The following is a 19,990-nucleotide window of genomic DNA, read 5'->3' as shown; positions in this document are numbered from 1 at the left end:
AGAAAATCTCATGTTTTAGAACATTGTGTTGAACATAAACTTTTCAAGAGTTGGCCTCTTTTTCTAATAAAATCAAGTTTTTCTTGCCCATGTCCAGCTTTAACTACTAGTTCAAATTTGGAAAATTAGTAAGTTGATATACAACTGCATGTCATCCCCACTTTGACTGTTCAACCTTTCTTTTCTCAGCAAATCCATTAACAAATGCAGTTGGTTTTAAATCTTACTTTGAGTTTCACTGCTAGAAAAAATAAACTTAAAGTAGGAAAATAATTTAATGAAATAAAACAAATTCTATTTGTGGTCTTTTTTGGGCTACAGATGCTGACATTTTTTTCTTCATAGATAAGTTTTTGGTACATGAGAGTGTGCTTATGTTATTTCTTACATCCCTTAGAAATGTACTTTATATTAATATTTACTTTATGTTTATCTTAACATATGAATCAGCCAAATATAGTATAAAAAGTTGATGTAATTAAAATATTTACTTTATAATGTGTGCATTATGATTGCAGACAGAGATTTGCACTATTATAATCTAAATTTATTAAAATCTAATATGTCTCTGAAGAATATGTTACAATGGAATGACTGAGCTAGACATAGATAAAATCTTGTGATCATGATACTAAAAAATACATGCAATGTGTTTCTTGGCATATGAGCTATTTGCTGACAGACCAAAAAATCACCAAGTGGCCATGGGGAGTTAGCTACCTGCTTGGTTAAATCATAACTGGGGCACTTTAACGTTGACTGCATTCAAATTTTGTACAAGTAGTGATTATGAAACTGATACAAGTATTTCAATATAGACATAGTTTTATGAATAAGATTGTAATTTTTCTCTGTAAATATACTCCTTTTTGTCTTTTTTGACCAAGGACACAATTGGAGATATTTGAAATTGTCATTTTTTATAAGTATTCTTCACAGAATTAGAATGACATCTGCTAAGCCATAGTAAAAGTGGTACTATAAATATATATAAACTTATATAAACTTTTTTTTTTTTTCTGAAGAGTTGGTAATTTATTTTCTTGGAAAAGGACTATAAAGCTTCATTGAGTTTATTTTTAAAATCCAGTTATAGAACATCCTTAAGAAGATTCATGATCAAGCCCAATCCACTGCTATTGTTGGTAGCTAAAGCTTAATCTCCTCTTATAAACTGATAAAGCTCAATCTTAAAGTAGCTTGTGAGAAGGTTGTGTGAAAGTCTCAGCCCAGCGTAGGTCTGGCGGCGATGATAGTGTTGTACATCTGTTACTAACAGCTTTTTCCAATCGCTGTTAGGTGTCCTGGTTGTTCTGTATGTCATCTTGTCCTGGTAAATCCACACAGCCTGTTGGGAAAGAGCAAGTGAGGGGAAAAAATAAAAAAAGGACACTTATTTAGAGCCATGCTATGTTTGTGCCATTAGTAGCTTGATAGGAGTTGAGGAAGTCTAGGGAAATCTAATTGTCGCCTGACCTTGTATGACATAAGATTGCTGAGATATAGGTTTGCTGTGTCATTATCATATGATTGGTTCTTGCACAGCTTTACTCTAAACATTGTATTTTAGCATTTATTTTGGGATACTTGGCATCATTACATGCTTTGTGTTCTCAGTGTAAAGATCAAGATTCTCAGTGATACTATGTGCCCTTATAAAAAAAGACACAACACCCAGAAAGCAAACACTTTCCTTAATGGGCAAGTATTAATTTACTTGAAACCATGATTTTCATGTGTAACAAGCAGTTATAATGTGGATATGTTTTAACAAATTGTAAAATTTTTGTTCACGGAAGCAGTACATCAGTAATGTTTTTCTTGATTGCTCATAGACCATGGTTATGGTCAGGAATTTCTTCAGCGCTGTCATTTGAGGTGACTGAATTGGTGCCATGTTTCTCATACAGTTTATGAGACCATGCAATTCTGTGCACTTTGTGTAGTTAATGTTTGAGCTGAAATCTCAAAGGGCAAGTAATTTGAAAAATTTCAGCAGTATTGTAGAAAGTTCTGTATATTCTTGTGTCTGTATCTGTTTACATGGATGACTATATAACTACAAAAAATCTTATAATATTGGAGTGCTACTTACTATTACTGGGTGCCTTGACTTAAATATTTATGGTTTTGCGTGTGTGGTTTGTTTTTGGGGTTTTTTTTGGGGTTTTTTGGGTTTTTTTTTGTTTCTTCTTGGCTGTCAGAATTTCTGAGGTTGTGAACCAAAAATACTGCTGTTTTTGTTTATTCCCCTGGAGAATGTCACCTGCCTATACAGTACCCTTAATGGACACTACACATTCTGGGGTAGGACAGGTAATAACACAGAATTGCTCTGTGGAAATGGTAAATAATGTCAACCAGTTAGTAGCTGGTACTTCCAGCTACTTTTCCTACTTTGCTTTGTTTATTTCTTGATTAAACAATACACTTCCCTGTTTAGTTTTTACATTTATTATATTACAAACTGTGGGGAACAGCTTGTCAAGTCAGTATAGAAAGGCAGAGGTTATCTGGATCCTAGGTTTCTTCAGAAACTGTTTTTTTTTTTAGGTCTGCTCAATCTCTGTTGAGGATTTGATAGTTGCTGTAACCATGCAGTCAGGAAAGTCAGGAAGATTTGCATGATAATGTCTCCTGCACAGCGCAGCTGAAGAAGTATATTGCCGCAGTACTGAAATGTGGTAGTACAGCTTTTATTCCTTTTTACCTTTCATTTTCACTGGCATAATGCACTGTGAAACCTCATGTGAAACTTGGAGGCATACCAGAAAAGGATACCACCTGCGTAAGGCATAAATGCTGTCAGATATGTGAAACACTTCTAAGGAAGAGAAAATAAGCAGATCCATTCTGATGAATTAGTTAAATTCGGCTTTTTACATTTTTCAGCCCATGCTGGTGGCTGCAGCTGAGCCCTTTAGGCTCTGCTGGCTGTGAACTATGGACTTGCAGATTTTTATTTTTCCTCTTAAAAAAAAAAAAAAAGTTAAACCGATGCTTGGTATTTGCGATAATTTTGGCCCCTCCTACTGTGCCAATTGAAACCACTCCCTACATAACCAAAACAAATCATTCCCCATGATTCTGAGCATATTTTACATTTCAGTACAAGCTTTTGTGCACTGAACTACATTTTGTAGATAGTAGATAGTACATTTTTAAAAAATGAAAGTAATTTTTTAGAAGACATAAGAATGACTCAAACAGCACCTTATTTTCATAGCTCAGAAGCACAGCAAAATCAATCTTGAAGCACTAACCTGCTTCAATTTTAAATACTGGAATATATAATCTAATAATTACTGTAGTATTGAATTCTGTTTTCCATTAGAAAATCCAATAGTAGAACATTTAAATTGCTGTTAAAAGTATTTCAGATTACATATTTACTAATTTAAAACTTACTAATCTCAAATCATATCACAGACTTCAGATCTCATCTTTGAGTAGCTTATTGTACTGTTGAATAAATTTTAGCACAGGATTTATTGTACTTATATGTCTTCAGGTTCTGTATTTTTTATTTCAACTGTGCCTTCTTTCATGGCTTGGATGACTTACATTTCCCACTGGTTTGATGAAGATGATTGGTATGAAGGACAACAAAGAGTAAGAATTGCTTAAAGTAATATTTTCTCTTTTACTATTTTTATATTTTTTTTCTTTAAGCTGCTCTTTATTATTATATTGATTATATCAAAAGTAGTATTTCTATAGTGGTATAGGAAGAGATTTTTAGTAGTTTTACTGAGGTCTTGAGTCATAAATAAAGCATATTCAAAATGAGTTTTTTTAAAATTAATGTTGCTAGCTGCATAAAAGGTACTGGAAGTGTGACAACCACCTACTTGCATTTTTTAGGTTGCATAATTTAACAAGTAGAAATTTTTTAATATGCAATGAGATGAAAAGCAAACATTACATTTTGTTGTATTAGAAGAAATTAATATTCCATGCATGGAGTAAAATAAAATAATTATAGTTAGTAATAGGGTAAACCAAAAATATTTGGGAGAGATTAAATTCGCATAGGGTCATTTCCAAGTTGTATCTTGGATAGCTTTATGTTTTTTATTAGCATTTTTCTGAGGAAGAGTTGTTACTATAGCAACATTTGCAGGATAACTTGGATTTATTTTTAGCATTTATTAGCTGTGTGTCTACAGCTGCTTTCATAGATTTATGGTGGGAAATGAATATAAGTCACATTTCTTTCACTGTATTAAGCTCTTTTATGGTACCTTACATTTCTGTGATTTTTTTTTCTGTTTTCAGAGTATATAGTCAGCTAATTAGAATGCAGGAGATGTTAGTGAAAGCAGCTGCTTTCATTGGATTATTGTGTGTTACTTGATAATGCCAGCTATATGCTCATAAGTATAAAAAAACTGGCAGATATTAATACTGTTCCACTGTTCTCATTTTACATGTCACTCATGATATGGATGCTTCAGATATAGAATTACCTTTCAATAGCTGTCATCAGGGATTTGGGTGTGAGATGTGTCAAGAGGTAACTTTATCTGAAATCGGAACAGTCTTGGCAATTTCCAAGCAGAAAAGCAATCTTCTGGTGATTGTTGTAGCTCTGGATTGGAAGATGAGAACAGAATCTTATGCAGATTCTTAGATGCTCCATACTGTGATCAGACATGGTTGTATACGTATCTCTGTGTATTGCACACATTATCTGCAAACTATGATTAAGCAATACTCTGCAGATAATGGCTTTGTTATCACTATCACTGCTAGGTGGTTTCATATTGATTAGGTGTGTATTCCAACATTGCTGGTGATTTATTGTTAGAAATGTCAGCATTTCTCCATGCTTGTAGAAATGTATGGCTAGTATGGCTCTTTAGATTATCATGTTAAGGCGGCACAATAAAGGTGTTAAATGTGCTAGTATAGTCAAGGCAGTCAAATGCACTACTTTGTAAGACTTACTATGTTATATTTTTTTAATGTTATTGCCTTATGTTTTCTAAGCAGGGTATCTATCTTGGATTAAATATTGGGTTTTATTGTGAGTATTTGTTTCTGAAAAACAGTCTTAGGCTGTGATTTCAAGTTTCAAACTTTAAGGAAAGGTCCAAAACTTCTTCCCTTGTGAAGCCAGAGATCCTGTGGTTAAATTGGTTCTGGTAATGATTTGTGTCCAAGTTTTATTGTGGTTTAAAATGGCAGTGAACACTAGTAGAACATTTGTTCATTTCAAATAATCTTTTAAATCAGAGTATTATCTTCCTTGTCAGTGTCTGGATAAGTGAATGCACATATTGAACACTTGCTAGGTTGTCATACGTTAGGAAATGTCATCTGCAAATTCTGGTTGCAGGAGTCTAGCCAAAGCTTGTGGTATTTTTGAGGAATCTTGTTGAAATTCAAAGCCTTGTCCAAGGCACCCTCTTCCTGACTATGATTAGCCTTCTGATTATCTGGGAGCTGTACATGGCCTGTGTGCCATGAATTGTATACAAAATTAGAAAAAAACCTTTCCAGTCTTCACAAACTATCTATACTGCTTAGTGGTAGGCCAGCAACCAGCCTGGCACTTTAATAAGCAGTAGACTGCCTTGGTAAAATTCTCCTGGAAAGTATGAAGGGCTTCGCTTGTATAGAGAAGTACATGTGTAAGCCTACATAATTATTCTACATTGTGACTGTCACTACTAATATAGGTGGACTTCATTCATCTTTTGTCCAGAAGGAGTTGCTTGAGTCGTGTGTGTTGTCTCAGACTATTCAGACACCTGCAGCAGTAACTGCAGTTTGTTAAGCCGTGTCAAGACTGCAGATTGGTTAGTGTTTTGCAGTATTCCAAAGCAGGAAGAACTTTTGTTTGTTTTGTCAAAGTTTTCATATTTTGGATTTTAAGCTGAATACATACCAGAATATTTCCATATATACCAGAGTATTTCCAATTACCCTCATTTCTTGCTTCAGGAAAAATTGATAAGAATTTAATTTCCTAACATGGCTTGGTGTTTCCAAGTTTCTCCTGATGTGCTTGGTGTTTCCCAGTTCCACTGGAAGAACACCAGTGCTAATTATGTGTGTGTTTTTACATGCGTCTCAGTGCTGTTGAGGCAGACATTCAGTCAGCAGTCATTTTCTGCTCTGTCTTGCAGACATGCCAACATTTCTTCATAAATTTGAACACCTTCATGCTTTTAACAAGATAAAATGATTGTCCATTATCTGTGCTTCTAACTGGTCCCACTGGATAGGGTAATGAATTTGAAACTCTGTGGTGTGGTTCACAGGTGATATTTTCATCTCCAACGGATTTCCTCCCAAGGATGGGTAAATATACCCAATGTTTTCAAGGAGAAATAACATGATATAATGTCTTTATATCACTAAAGATCTTACTAATTATTATGTTGTCATTGATTTGCTGACAAAAATATTGGTGCCTGACAGTAGTGTGGATGAGATATAACAGTTTTATATGTCTGACATACAGGAGTGACAGCAAGCTTTCCACATAAGAAAAGAGACAAAACTGATGGAAAATAATGACAATAGAGTAAACAGAAGCAGAGGACACTAGCACTTTACTGCTTGTAGCTGTTAAGAAACTACACTTTGTATACACAGAAGCATACTGATTAACATAAGGCTGCTCTATATCCACTTTTGTATGCATGCCATATTGCATATTTGGATAGGTCATACACCACATGGACCACAATCAAAGCACATGTGAGCATCTGTTGTTGCTTGTGCTTGATGGTTAGATATTTATGGATACTGATAACATGCAAGCACTGTATTGATAATGAAAGTTGTTAAGTGATGGGTTTAAAGAGCTATTATTATTCTACAAGTGTTATCATAGTGCAATTGGGAAACACAGTGAGCAATGAAATACACTGAGTAGCTGAAGCAGAGAAAAAGGAGTTAGATTAAAATTAAAATGGTGCCTGTTAAAGAGCTGCAGTTGCCAGGCTACTGGCACTGCAGTTTTGTGTGTGGCGTGACACAACGCTCTGTCTTTTCTCCTGCATCCTGTAGTAACTGCATTATTGGTGAATATCAAGGTTTAGTTCCTCCATCTGTCAAGTAAAGTGATTTCATTCTACAATGAGAACAATATTTTCCATTTTTGGGACCAGCAAGGTATTGGAATGAACATGGAAATTCTAAAGTGCTTTCCAAAAATTGATACCTATGCTAAGGTAGGGATTATTAGGCATTTATCTTTAAGTTATTGAGATAAAGCCATGATATATATCTAGTCAATTCAGTTGTTATTTTTAAATAATATTTATGATATACCAATTTTCAGTTTAATGTGGTTGGTTGTTGGGTTTTTTTCTATATTAAGCAACAAGGAAGGACCTAGAATGTTGCTGTTTCTGCCAATTGAAAAGAAAGTGGTTTTTTGTCCTCCTTCTTTCCTTCATCTCCTTGGAAACTGTGAGCACACACTGCTAGCTTTCCCAATGTGGTATACATTTTTTACATGCACAGAGGTTTTTTCATTGTATACTTAAGACTCAAATATAATTACTTAAAAATAAAATATTTCTTTACAAAGTATAAAAAATCTCCATTTTATAAAAATGCACAAAGTGTGAAATCATACATATTTTCATTTATGCTGCATTTCTATGTTTTTGTCCTTTTACTCAGGCTGTTCTGATGAATACATCTTTCTCTTTTATATCTCCTTACTTGGTTAATTATGCTAAACAGAAATGTGTAATATTTGAAAAGATGTGCAGGAAATTGCTTTAAGACATGATACCTACTAGAGAGCAAGTCAGTATTCCACACACAACTGTAATTTCTTCCTCTAGATACTGTCATTTTGAATTTCAAGGCAAATGCTTCCTCTTGTAAAATGGTATAGCATTACAAAGAGCAGGAAATAATAACAAGTTTTAAACAATAAATATTAGTTAATAAAATGCAAATTCTTTTCTGTAATAAAGGTCAGAATATTTTATATATGTAACTTGTTTACATATATTTAAATAGGCAAAATCTAGTCAAAGTTTAAGAATCCTTATTAAGCATGAATTCTTTATTCACTGAAATAACACTATATTACAGAACAACATTTTTCATCTAAAATCGAAAACTTTCACCTATTAGCAGCGTTTTTATAGAGATCACTGCAAAATCCTACAAGACGAATCTGTTGTTACTCTGAAAGAAAAATCTGTGGAATTCTGTTTTAGCATCTGAAAGAGATCTTGGCTTTACGATTAATTTTACATGGAATCAAACTGCAAATTAAACAAGTCTTAAATCATACTTTCTTACAGATTAAATCTTCATGAAATCAAGAATTCTTAGCTCCCATATGAGAAGGTAAAAAAGAGTATCTGTACAAAGTGAGAAAAATATTTTATTATTATGAAGTAAAGGCTTGTGTAGTCTTAAGTTCTATATAGTTGCCAACTTTTTATCAGTCTTACATTGATGGTTTTCAGGCAGTAAACCTGCAAAATAAATCTATGATAATCTAATATTTTACAGCTCATTCTCTCCTACTTCACCATGCCTTTTTAAATGTTCCTAATCAATATGCTGACGTACCTAGAGTTTTAACCATTTTTTTCCCTGGAATCAAGAGCAGAACCCAAAATTTCTAGTTCCAGGTACTCTGTGCTTTCCTAAAATAGTTATCTAATTAGCTGGAGGATCAGCTGGCGGACTTTAATTTCAGTAAAAATGGTTGCTAATGGTGCCAGTTATTTTTTCATGGGAACTAGAAGAAGTCTGTTCTGAATGCCCCAAATCAAATTATTTCTCTGCATATGCAATTTACAGTTTAATTGCACAGAAGGGACCTCTGGAATTTGTAATTTTACTGAACAGTGAAAGAACACTAAATGGAAAAATTGGAAGTTTGGAGGATATTTTTGCCACTTGATGTTGATTCTTTAAATAATTAGCTAAATTTCTCATATCATTTAGAACTCATATCATTTAGAACATGAGATGGATTACAAAGAAGCTGCAAGATTATGCAATTTATAGAAATGTTCTCTCTGGAATCTCTAATTTGCTGCAGAAGTCAGAATAAATATTATTGACAGACAGAAAGGAAGTCTAATAGCCAAAGCTCTAGTCTGCAACAAAGCTACATCTTGTAACTTGATTTTCTGTTTATTTCTGTTCTGCTGTTGCAGTCTCTTTTACCAAAATTTTCAAAGGTTACATGTGAGCATTTCATTTCCTTCAGTCATTTGGTACTCACTCAGAATGTTTAAGCACTTTAACTAGGGTCAGTGATATCTTTGAGAGATATCAGTCTCAAACATTCAACTGATCCTGATCTTCTGCTAAAGAAGCCCTCAAAATAAGTCACTCTCAATGTTTTTCTTTTTCTTTCACACTTTCCAAAGTGAGAGAAATGTGATGTTATGAAATTTCCTACCTATAACTGTTCATTGCTGTTAACCTGCCAAGCAGATACACCAAGCAGAGGAGAAAAATTAAAAATAAAATTAATAATTCAACTTTATTTTTATCCCTAGTATAAATGCATTAAAATAAAATTTTGCTAATATTTAGGCAACAAATTTTTAGTTGATAGTGACCAATAGGTTCCTTTCGGTACTGTAGATCACTACTGCAACACGTGTATAAAGTTCATTCTGTATGTGCATTAATACTACTGTCATCCAGAAAAATATTTCCCCCTCTATACATTTGACATCAAGTAGGTCAAGACTGATCTACAGCAACATATCTGTACTGAACTGTTACACAGAAATGCACTGAGTAACCAACCCTTGTACTTCATCAACAGCTGCTCCCTCAAAATGCTTGATTGCTTTTGAAGTCTCATTTCTCGTTAATTCCTGTTCCTTTGTAGAACCTGAAATGGTACCTAACAGTTGGTAAATTTAACATATCTCTCCTCCTTTTTCAGGATTATAGTCTTAGCTCTTTGACCTAAAGATGTCATCCTCCATATTCCATGTAATATTTTCCCACCTAATGGCTCTCAGTCCATTAATCTATCTACAGCATAAATGTGACCCTGAGACATTCTGTTACGAGGGAATGTGTTGACGTTATCCTGAATGAAATAGGGGCTAGGTAAATAATTGGTTTGGCCCAGCAAATCATTTATTGCATTTTTATGTTGAAGTCAGTTTTGTCACTCTCAGCACAGCTGGTACTGTGAGACTTGTTTTGGACAGAGAAAGCATAGTTTGCTGTGTTAGCCTAAGCTTTGCTTTTGATTTTTCACAGCTCACTTCAACATTTTTTTGTTAAGCAGTAATTATTAAGAAAATTTAGAAACAAATTAGAGTATTTAGAAAATTTCTCCAGAAAGGATTATAATAAGGAGGATAATTTGATAAAGAGTTGTTCTATGCAAGTGGTTTTAAGACCTTTCTACATGTTGGTTTTCCTTAAAACTATTAGTATATGGTTTATTTTGTCTGGCTGTCAGTGGGAGATGAATGGGAGAGCAGAGGAGGCATTAAACTGTAATAGAGAAAGTATTGAACCAGACCACAGAAGAAAATGGACATGATGAACAGTTTCAGCTAGTACAAATCAAGAAGTATTCAAGGTTTTAGAGGCGGGACCCCCTGCCCCCTCCTTTTCTTCCAACTGGATTGTTGTGAATGGTATTAGGCACCCTTTCTTGTGTAGCACTGAAGCCTCTGGACATCTGCTTGTCTTTATTTCAGATACATTCATTTGTATCTTAGGAGAGTTATATTTTTAAAGTAGACATTTATAAATTATTTATGGGAACAAAAATGCATTATTCTATTCTTTAATATTCTGTCATTTTGGAGCCTAATGAATTTCTGTTTTAAAGGCAAAAATGTCACATGTGAAACAAGTGGGACTTCTAGCTGCTGGATGTCAGCCTTGGAACAAGGATATATGTGCTGCTAGTGGGGACAGATTTGCCTACTGTGCTACCCTTGCTGTTTATATTTATCAGGTAAGATTATTCTTCTTTATCTGATTAGTTACACTTTTACATTGTTGTTGATCTCACTTTGAACCCTTTCAACAAATATTTCTGCAATGCTTTTGCAAGTATGGTTGCTACTGAGAAAATGTGTACGTAAAGCTCAATATTCCATTCAGGATACCCTTGAAGTTGTGTGTGTCAAGAATTATTTTTAGAAAACAGACTTACAGTGCAGCAAACATTTGGCATGAGTGAAGCTCAGTGATAGAAGACTGGGTTCTGAGGGAGAAATGAAGTAATTCAACAATACCATTTGAAGCTGTAGTAAAAAATAGTCTTTTGCACAGTGGGTTAAAATGGTTCAAAGTTGCAGATTCAGTGACCCACCTTTATTTAATTTGGAGCCCAAACACCTCAGCACTGTGGTCTTCTCAAGTTTGCAGTTGTTGTATATCAACACCTAACTGAAAAACAGAAATGATGTGACATAGAATTTTCAGATTGATAAATATGTGAGGAAATAAAGGATGTACTTACTTTTATTTTAAGAGTTATATAGGTAGTAGGATTAAAATGAACAAAATTTACTATGTCTTATTTGGGCATTTTTAAATAGGTATTTTTAACTGTACTAAGTAATTTAAAAAATGAGAAGGATTTCAAACTCATTTTTATACTCTTTCCTGTTTACCCCCTTGGAGATTACTAAATTATTGTTACCATGCCTATAAATAAAGCATTTTAGGATGGTTTGCGTACACTTCTAAATGAAATATAATAATTTATAAGTGACAAGAAGATAGACATAAAACTGTTTTTTGCATCGTTGGATATCAGGCAACCTTTCTTTCCAAGTTAAATATATGAGAATTTATTTATTGAGATGTGAGTTACTGGCAATAGTTTAATGTACAAAAAATTCATCCATTAACGCTAATACTGTTATATGAGGTATTCTCCAACCCAGAGGAATTTAAAATAAGTTTACAAAAAAATGCTTTTCTAAAATGAATTTTACTATTTGTTTAGCTGGATCACCGATACAATGAATTCAAGCTCCATGCGATTATGTCAGAGCACAAGAAGACAATTACAGCCATATCTTGGTGTCCCCACAACCCTGACGTGTTTGCAAGTGCCAGTGCAGATAGTTTAGTGATCATATGGAATGTGAATGAACAGAAAGTTGTGGCCAAGCTGGACAATACAAAAGGTATTTTAGACATGGAGATCTGTTTTATCCATACAGCTTGATCCATGGGTATGAGAAATACTTGGTATAGTGTAAACTCTGTAGTTGGTAGGTTGGAGTCTTAACAATTCCCTAACACAATAATAATTGCCTAACACAATCTGACAATATTCTTGTCAGATTTTTTGCAGTTGATTATAGAAAATAATGGTAGTGTGTTTGAGTAAATTGCCTTCAACCATCTTGCATTTGGTGAAGACATTATTCTTTTTCTCTAAAGAACTTAACCAGTTCAAGAATTAACTTTGCTAGTGATTTCTTGTTGAGCAGGGGAGAAAAAAATCCCCAAACCAACATTATTTTCATCACTGTATAAAAGGATAAACAATTAAATTTTAAAATAATATATTTCACAATGACTGTAGCTAAGTGAAAGCAAATAAAAGGTAGCCTTAACAGATTCAAGTATAAATCAGCAGTGAATGTGAACAACAGTTTTTGTTTAAATACTCTAATGCTTGTCTACTTGAATCTTGTCTCAGGCCTTGAAACTGCTGGAGGACTTGTATTACAGGTCTGGGGGGGTTCAGCATCTGTGTTACAGTTACATTTCTGTATCCAGTTCTGATTTATGCCAGTCAAAACCAGTACCATATTTCTGTTCTTACAGTCAATCTCATCAGGTATCCTTTACTCCTACATTTTCATTCTTGGAAAGTGGGTGCAAACCAAGAACAGTTAGAATCTCAGGATCTAATAAGCTATTTTGGGACTCCCTACTCTGTTTTCTCCAGGGCACTTAGGGATACCTCTGGAAATCTTTTATATCTTCATATCATGCAAAAGAAAACTCCACAGTGATTTACTCTATTCCAAAAGAAATACTGTATCAGTTTATGCATAAACATAAATGCTGGTACTTATTTTTCAATACATGGCTTGTTTAAAAATCTACTTCCACTGATGCCTCCACACGATGAAGTGTTATTACTATTTTAATATTTTTAGAAACTAAATTAAGATAATATGTTTAAACCTTCTATTGCTTTCTCTTTTAGTCCCTTTTACACTGCCACATAAAGGTGTCTAAATACAGTTTTAAGTTTTTGGCTTGAGAAATTTGTGTTACTGTAATTTATTCCTTCAGGCACATATTATTAAGTTATGAGGATTATGACTGTTGGAGACATTAAGATCAAAATTCTTAAATGGGACTGCCTACAGTTAGGTGTTAGACAATGGAATTAAAACTGTCATGTATCCAGAAGAAAGCTATCAAGAGTTCCCTTTTATTACAGAACTAAAATATCTGATATTGTCAAAAATGTCTGCTTCTGTTAGATTTCTCTCTAAATTTCATTGTATTTTGCTAAAACAGGCATTTTGAAATTCTCAGTATTTTACTATCTTAGTAGTAAATAACTTATAGCAAAGCATAGTAGTGAATGAAATTCTGAAATTCTGAATGAATGAAAGTATTGTTTGCAGGATCAGGCTTATCCTCTTTCAAATGTGTGGTTGTCTTTGGCACTGATGAAGTGTAGATATCATGAAATACAGCCCATCAAAGTAGCATAAAAGTAATTTGGGAAATGATTTTATTTCCTGCTTCTGGAAGTCTAGTTTACTTTTACACTGTAAGATGTTCACACACTTCTCTAAATTTCAGTCTAGCAACTTCTATGTAGAAAAATTATTTCTACTGTTTTTCAAGGCAATTGCTGATACTGGGTCAAGGAATACTACCTGAATTTTGTGTCCTGGTTCTTACAAGGTTTACCTGTATGTTTCAGGAATTCCTGCATCCCTTGGCTGGTGCTGGAATGCAGGTGATGCAGTTGCATTTGTGTCACACAGAGGTCCACTGTACATTTGGACTGTCTCAGGACCTGACAGCGGGGTAACTGTGCATAGAGAAGCGCATAGTTTCTTGTCAGATATCAGTCTGTTTAGATGGCATCCAAAGAAAAAAGGAAAGGTGGTATTTGGACATACGGATGGAAGCCTCTCTATTTTTCAATCAGGTAAAAACTCATATGACAAAATATTTAGTTTTATATATGTATCTCTTGTTTCTCCATATGTAATTCTTCACTTTTTAAAATTAGATTCTATAATATAGGTACATACATAAATTTTTTTCTTGATTCACAATATTCCTATTTCTTCCATATCACAAAAATATTCCTTCTTAGATACAGAATTTAGAGCATTTTCTTGATGTCTTCTGCCTTTTGAGACCAAGATAAGACTGCATTTTTTTCACAACTGCAGTAAACATTTTTTTTTGCAAATGGTAACAGCCATGATCTTCTGCTGAACTATATTTTCCTGCAGTTTTATTTTTTGAATGAAAAGACTTGAATCTTTTGTTTACTTTCCTATTTTTGCATTTGTTCTGGAGTCGTCTGTTTCATATTCTAGAATCCTCTGCAATTTTATAGGTAGAATCTCACCTCATACTTAATATTGTCTTCATGATTCTGTTCTGTCAGAGGATAGATGGGAAAATATTTATCTCTTTTTGTCTGAAATCCACCACACACATTTGTGCATACTTTATACATAGTCTAGTTCTCTGCTAAGAAGGTGTCATGTTGATATGCTCATTTCAAGGTAAAATTCCACTTGTTTTCATCGTTTTCTTCGAAGGCAGATACCTGTATTAGACTGACTATTTGAATTTTTTCCTGTCTGCTTCTTCCTTGTATAAAAATTGGTTTTCAACTTTGTGAGAAAAACTGTTCTTTAAATAATGTGTTAATTTTACGTAGAGTTATTCTCCAACAGCCATGCAAAATTTATTTTCTTTCAGTTCACTCTACTAAGTTGTCGCACAGGATGTCACAGAGAATAGATTCCCTTGCTTCTGTAGTGCTGACTGAGTTAGCACTGGCACTGGGAAGAGTAAATCAGTTTTAATATGATAACATCTAAGTATTTATCAGACTGATACTTTTCATGAAGTCTATCTATGAATAATGGAAGGTGTCAATTCCTTATTTCTAGAAAAGCAGTAATTTTTTTTGTTATAAGATCACAACTTCAAAAATACAGATCTATTTCATTTGGACTGTACTCTGTCTTATACAACTAAGATTAATCTCTCTGAAAATAATAAAAAGTGGGAGATAAACATAATATTAAAAAATATGGGTTTCAATAATATGGATCATCAAGTGAAACGTAATCTTTTTTGCGGGTGTCAGACTAGATATGGATGGTCTGTTTTGGCTGCAGAATCTATAAGCACTTCATAATTGCACACACAGTTTTAAAGAAGAAAAAAAGTCTAAAGGCAGTTCTTCAGAATAAGCCTTTACTGCCACAGTGTTTTTCTGGTTCTTACTACCTGTATTTTGCCTGTATATGCTGTGGTGTGAAGATTTATTTGCATTCAAATGGCTTGTATTTTATGCTGTGCTGCAGACCTTTACTCACAGAAATTCTTAGAACAATGTATGTGATTTAACATACTTTCCTTTCCGATATAATTATGTTTATAAATCTGATAGCTGTTTCTGTTTTCTGCTGTATTAAAGTCAAATCTGATAGAAAAAGTAATACTCTAAGTCAAATATTGCCAAGACAGCTTCATTAATTTCACTGCTGCAGACAAGAGAGCAGGCTCGTGAAAGTTTCAGGGAGAGAGGGAAAAAAAATGTTTGCCAATCTTGTAACTATTGAAAGTATGTATTTGATTTAATTTTTAAATAACCTGTTTTCTTGTACACTTTAAAGGTTCTAAAAATCAGAAACATGTCTTAAGACCAGAGTCTCTTGAAGGAACAGATGAAGAGGATCCAGTTACCGCTCTGGAGTGGGACCCTTTGTCAACTGATTACCTTCTTGTTGCTAATTTACATAATGGTATTCGACTAGTTGATTCTGAATCTCTGTCCTGTATCACAACTTTTAGTTTTCCCAGTGCAGCAGCATCTGTTCAGTGTTTAGCCTGGGTTTCTAGTGCACCTGGAATGTTTATAACTGGAGGTAAGGCTTTTATTTCCTGATTTATACAAAGATAACAAATACAGGGCTGAGTCTTCAAAAATTGAAGTTTGATTTTTATGTTTCATAATATTTTTAAAAGTAGAACCATACATGAATTGTACATAAAAAAGACCATAACACAAAACCAGAAAATAATAAAACTACACTGAGCAGTTTTTTCATGTTTTAAAAGTTTTAGCTACATAAATATGTGACTTTCTACAATTTGCTAAATAATATTTTCCTCATGCACCCTTTAGCAAAAAATATATTAATTCCTTTGGGAATAGGAATAAAAATGCGTTGTAGTAATTGATGCCACTTCAGAAATTAAAAAAATTAAAAGAAGAAAGTAATCTATTTCCGTGCCTCTTTTCTACACCCTAGACGTGGCTCAGGTTGAACTAATGAATAAAGAAATTAAGACTGGCAGAATACTTTATAAAATAGAGGTAGAATTTATCTGTGTTTAAAAAGCTAATGTTAATAATGATTGTTGTTAATAGTGATATGGCCATTGTGGTGAATAGAGGATAAATAGGATGCCATGGATGTTACACTAGATGATCTCCAGAGGTTCCCTCCAGCCCTAACTATTCTGATTCTGTGGAGTTGACAATGCCTGCTTATAAAATTATTCTTAGGACTTGAAGTTTAATTCACTGCTGTATTTTTGTATAAATCAGTCCTCAAACCACATACCTCTGTGTTTTGTTGTTGTTTTTTTTAAACCTCAGATTCTCAGGTTGGTGTGCTACGTGTTTGGAATGTTTCACGTACAACACCTGTAGATAATTTTAAATTGAAGCAAACTGGTTTCCATGGCTTGCATGTGCTAAGTTCTCCTCCAAAAAAAAAGTGTAAGTGTAATTTTGATTGTTATTCATTGTAATGGCTGCAACTTAAGAAAACCTTATTTATGAGTCCAGATCAATCTCTGTAGTGTTGGTCAGCTATTTAGTTCTTAATTAAAGTATCTTCTGCTGCTAGTGGATTAGACAAATGCATAAAGGACCATGTACTTTATAAGGTCCTTCTTTAGTAGGCCAGGCTTCATGTAGGAATTCTCCATTTCTTTTGTTTTAAATCTTATTAGAATACAAGCATTTTACTCTTTATAATTTCACTTATTATTGAAATAAGAAATAATCTTATCTCTTTGTCTTTTGCTTTATATTGTTAAGCATGTTCATCACAGTATCCTACTAAAAATCACCATACATCTTCAACAAGTGAGGCTGTTCCTCCTCCAACTTTAACCCAAAACCAAGCATTTTCTCTTCCTCCTGGTCATACCGTCTGTTGCTTCATGGATGGTGGAGTGGGGCTTTATGACATGGGAGCCAAAAAGTGGGATTTCCTTAGAGATTTGGTATGGTTCATCTCTGTTTTTGAATAGAGAGTTTATTTGGCTTATGCACTTTCTTCTAACAGCAAAAAAATGGAGAATGAAGTCTTTGCAGTACTGTACAGCAGTTTCTATTGTTAAAAAGAGCCCAAAATTCTAGGAAATAAAATCACAGTTCTGAAGTTTAAAGTAATTTTTAATTTGAAATTACTGAATTCTGTTGGAGGTATTCTGACAGTATTTTAAAAACAGAAATAAAGAGTTACAGACTTGTTTTTAGTTTGTTTATTTTTTTAACTGAAATTTTAGTTTGATGACCTTCTCAGAAATTTTCTCTAATGGGTTTTCTATAATTCAGAATAAAAGTTTGAGTCAAATCAGAGAGCTATATGGTGAATGCACTCAGTTTAACATTACAAAGAATTATTAAATTTTCTTTGAACCTGAAATTCAGAAACAGGTTTAACATATATTAGGTAACCCTTTTCTTCACCAGGCTTTTAGTTATTGAGGTTCTTGAGGATATTTCTCTTTTTCTCTTTCCAAGTTCCCTTTTCACTGAAAAAAACCCCAAGCAATTTTCAGCTGTAGTCCCATATGCATTTGAATAGAGGCTGCTGGTTGGTTTTCTCTTTCCATTTTTATTGGATTTCATCCTGTAAAGCAACTAAGGCTTAAAAAAATTCTTACATGATACTTGTGTTTCATATATTTATCAACTTAAATTCTACAAATGCATGTTTTGAAAAACAACCAGTTGATACATTAAAACTCTGATGGATTGAAGTTTAAGCTGCAATACAGCATAGACTGTATCTAGAAACACAGAATATTCAGTGGGGCACTAGACAACTTGTAGAACATGTTCATCATACAGAGCTTTATTTTTTCAATCATGTACTTTTTACCAAAAGGGAAAAACTATTCTTGTTTTTAAAAATCAAGTTGTTTTTTTCTTGCTTAGTTTTTTAAATTCAATATTTTAGCAACATATTTTGAACAGAAGATGCTAACAAGTTCCTGGCATTGCATTACCCAGGAAAGAATTTTTTCTGGTTTTAATTATAACCAATGAAAGAGCATGTTATAATCTAAGTTATTTTATGCCTTTTGTTTTGACTGATAAGCCTAAATATAAAAGGGTTTTGGAACTCTTAATTGACATCACAATAAAATTAAATGCAATGTATTTTAGAGTTTGATCTAGAGTTGGACTTGGGAAGAAAATGAAATGTAATAAAAATGGATTAAATATTTGTTTCATTTAAGGGACATGTTGAGACCATCTTTGATTGCAAATTCAAACCTGATAACCCTGATCTTCTTGCTACAGCTTCATTTGATGGCACAATAAAAGTTTGGGACATAAATACTTTATCAGCAGTTTATACATCTCCTGGTAATGAGGGGGTTATTTATTCCATTTCTTGGGCTCCAGGTAAGAATATTTTGCTGTATGTCTAAATTTTCTTTGAATTAGCATTAACTGCACGATTTGTCATATAAAAGTATTAGTTTTATATAGAAAGGCATCTTCTAAGGTTTAAACAAAACTTAATTATCTGTGAAACCAGTAGAATTCAATGCTGCAGACCTTGCTGAAGCTTACCCTTCTGAGTAATGCTCACAGTATTTCATACTCAGAATGGAGGGAGAAAAGTCTCTGGAACATTTCTAACATGGCATTATGCAGATGCCAAAATGTCCTGCTTTGCATGAGAAGCAGCTACTTAAAGGAATTCAGATTATATTTTGTGCTGAAATAGTGGAACATATGTATTTAGCTCTTTTTCTTCCTTCTTTGTGTAGGAGTAATCACTGAAGAACTCTGCTTTAACCTTATTAGAATAGGAAGTGTCTTTTCTGCAAAGCATCTACTTTTTCTTAGACAAATCACTGGACTCACTGGGAAATTTTGTTTACAAAGCTGTTCTGTAACCCCCTTTGGTGTTCCTGAAAATACACTTCTGATAGTTGTCAATAGTTGACAATAAATTGACTTCCCTGTCATGCTTTATTTCTTTGGACAGCAGATGTATTTTTTTAAAATCCCAATAATTCACCTCTCTCTTCTCATCTGCACTTTTAAACTCTTAAGAAATAATAACTGACAGAAGAAAAATACTGTGGTGGGAAGCTTAATGTAGTCTGCATATGTGAAATAAATTTGCACTTTTTCATTTTAGAGAGTCTCTTGCACCTTGTATACATCTTCACAAATAATTTTTCTTGCTATTATGGAAATCATGGCAATATGAAATACAGTGCTTGTTCTTAATTTTGAAGTAATTTAATTTTTTAATTTAATTTAATTTTGAAGTTTAAAGTAATTTAATTTTGAAGTTTAAACTCAGTAGTTGAATCTCTCATTGAATCAACAGCTTATTTGCTGCAGGAGGGATGTAGGTTTGTTGCTTGTAGTGTTTCTGTTTGTTTGTTTGTTTGTTTGTTTAAAGTAAATTGGAAGTACAGGCTTCAATTTTGTTCCTTAGCACCCTGTCCAAAAGCTCCTGTGCCTCCCAGCCAGAACTTTTGGTGCTTCTTTCAC

The 19,990-nt window shown here is 33.4% G+C and overlaps 1 protein-coding gene across 1 annotated transcript in view; it reads left to right on the top strand.

The window, feature by feature from the left end:
• The first annotated feature begins 10,807 nt into the window (after positions 1 to 10,807).
• Positions 10,808 to 19,990, top strand: part of WDR17 (WD repeat domain 17) — a 38,826-nt gene continuing 29,643 nt past the window's right edge. The window contains exons 1-7 of the mRNA XM_030948152.1: positions 10,808 to 10,936; positions 11,939 to 12,122; positions 13,895 to 14,125; positions 15,843 to 16,094; positions 16,832 to 16,954; positions 17,279 to 17,466; positions 18,712 to 18,880. Coding sequence (XP_030804012.1) covers positions 10,814 to 10,936; positions 11,939 to 12,122; positions 13,895 to 14,125; positions 15,843 to 16,094; positions 16,832 to 16,954; positions 17,279 to 17,466; positions 18,712 to 18,880 — 1,270 coding nt within the window. The 5' untranslated portion in view covers positions 10,808 to 10,813. The remainder of the gene's footprint in view (positions 10,937 to 11,938; positions 12,123 to 13,894; positions 14,126 to 15,842; positions 16,095 to 16,831; positions 16,955 to 17,278; positions 17,467 to 18,711; positions 18,881 to 19,990) is intronic.

This window comes from Camarhynchus parvulus, chromosome 4 (genome assembly GCF_901933205.1).
Source record: "Camarhynchus parvulus chromosome 4, STF_HiC, whole genome shotgun sequence".
NCBI classification, from domain to species: domain Eukaryota; kingdom Metazoa; phylum Chordata; class Aves; order Passeriformes; family Thraupidae; genus Camarhynchus; species Camarhynchus parvulus.
The sequence above is the reverse complement of the archived record's forward strand: the minus strand, read 5'-3'. Positions and strand labels throughout refer to the sequence as shown.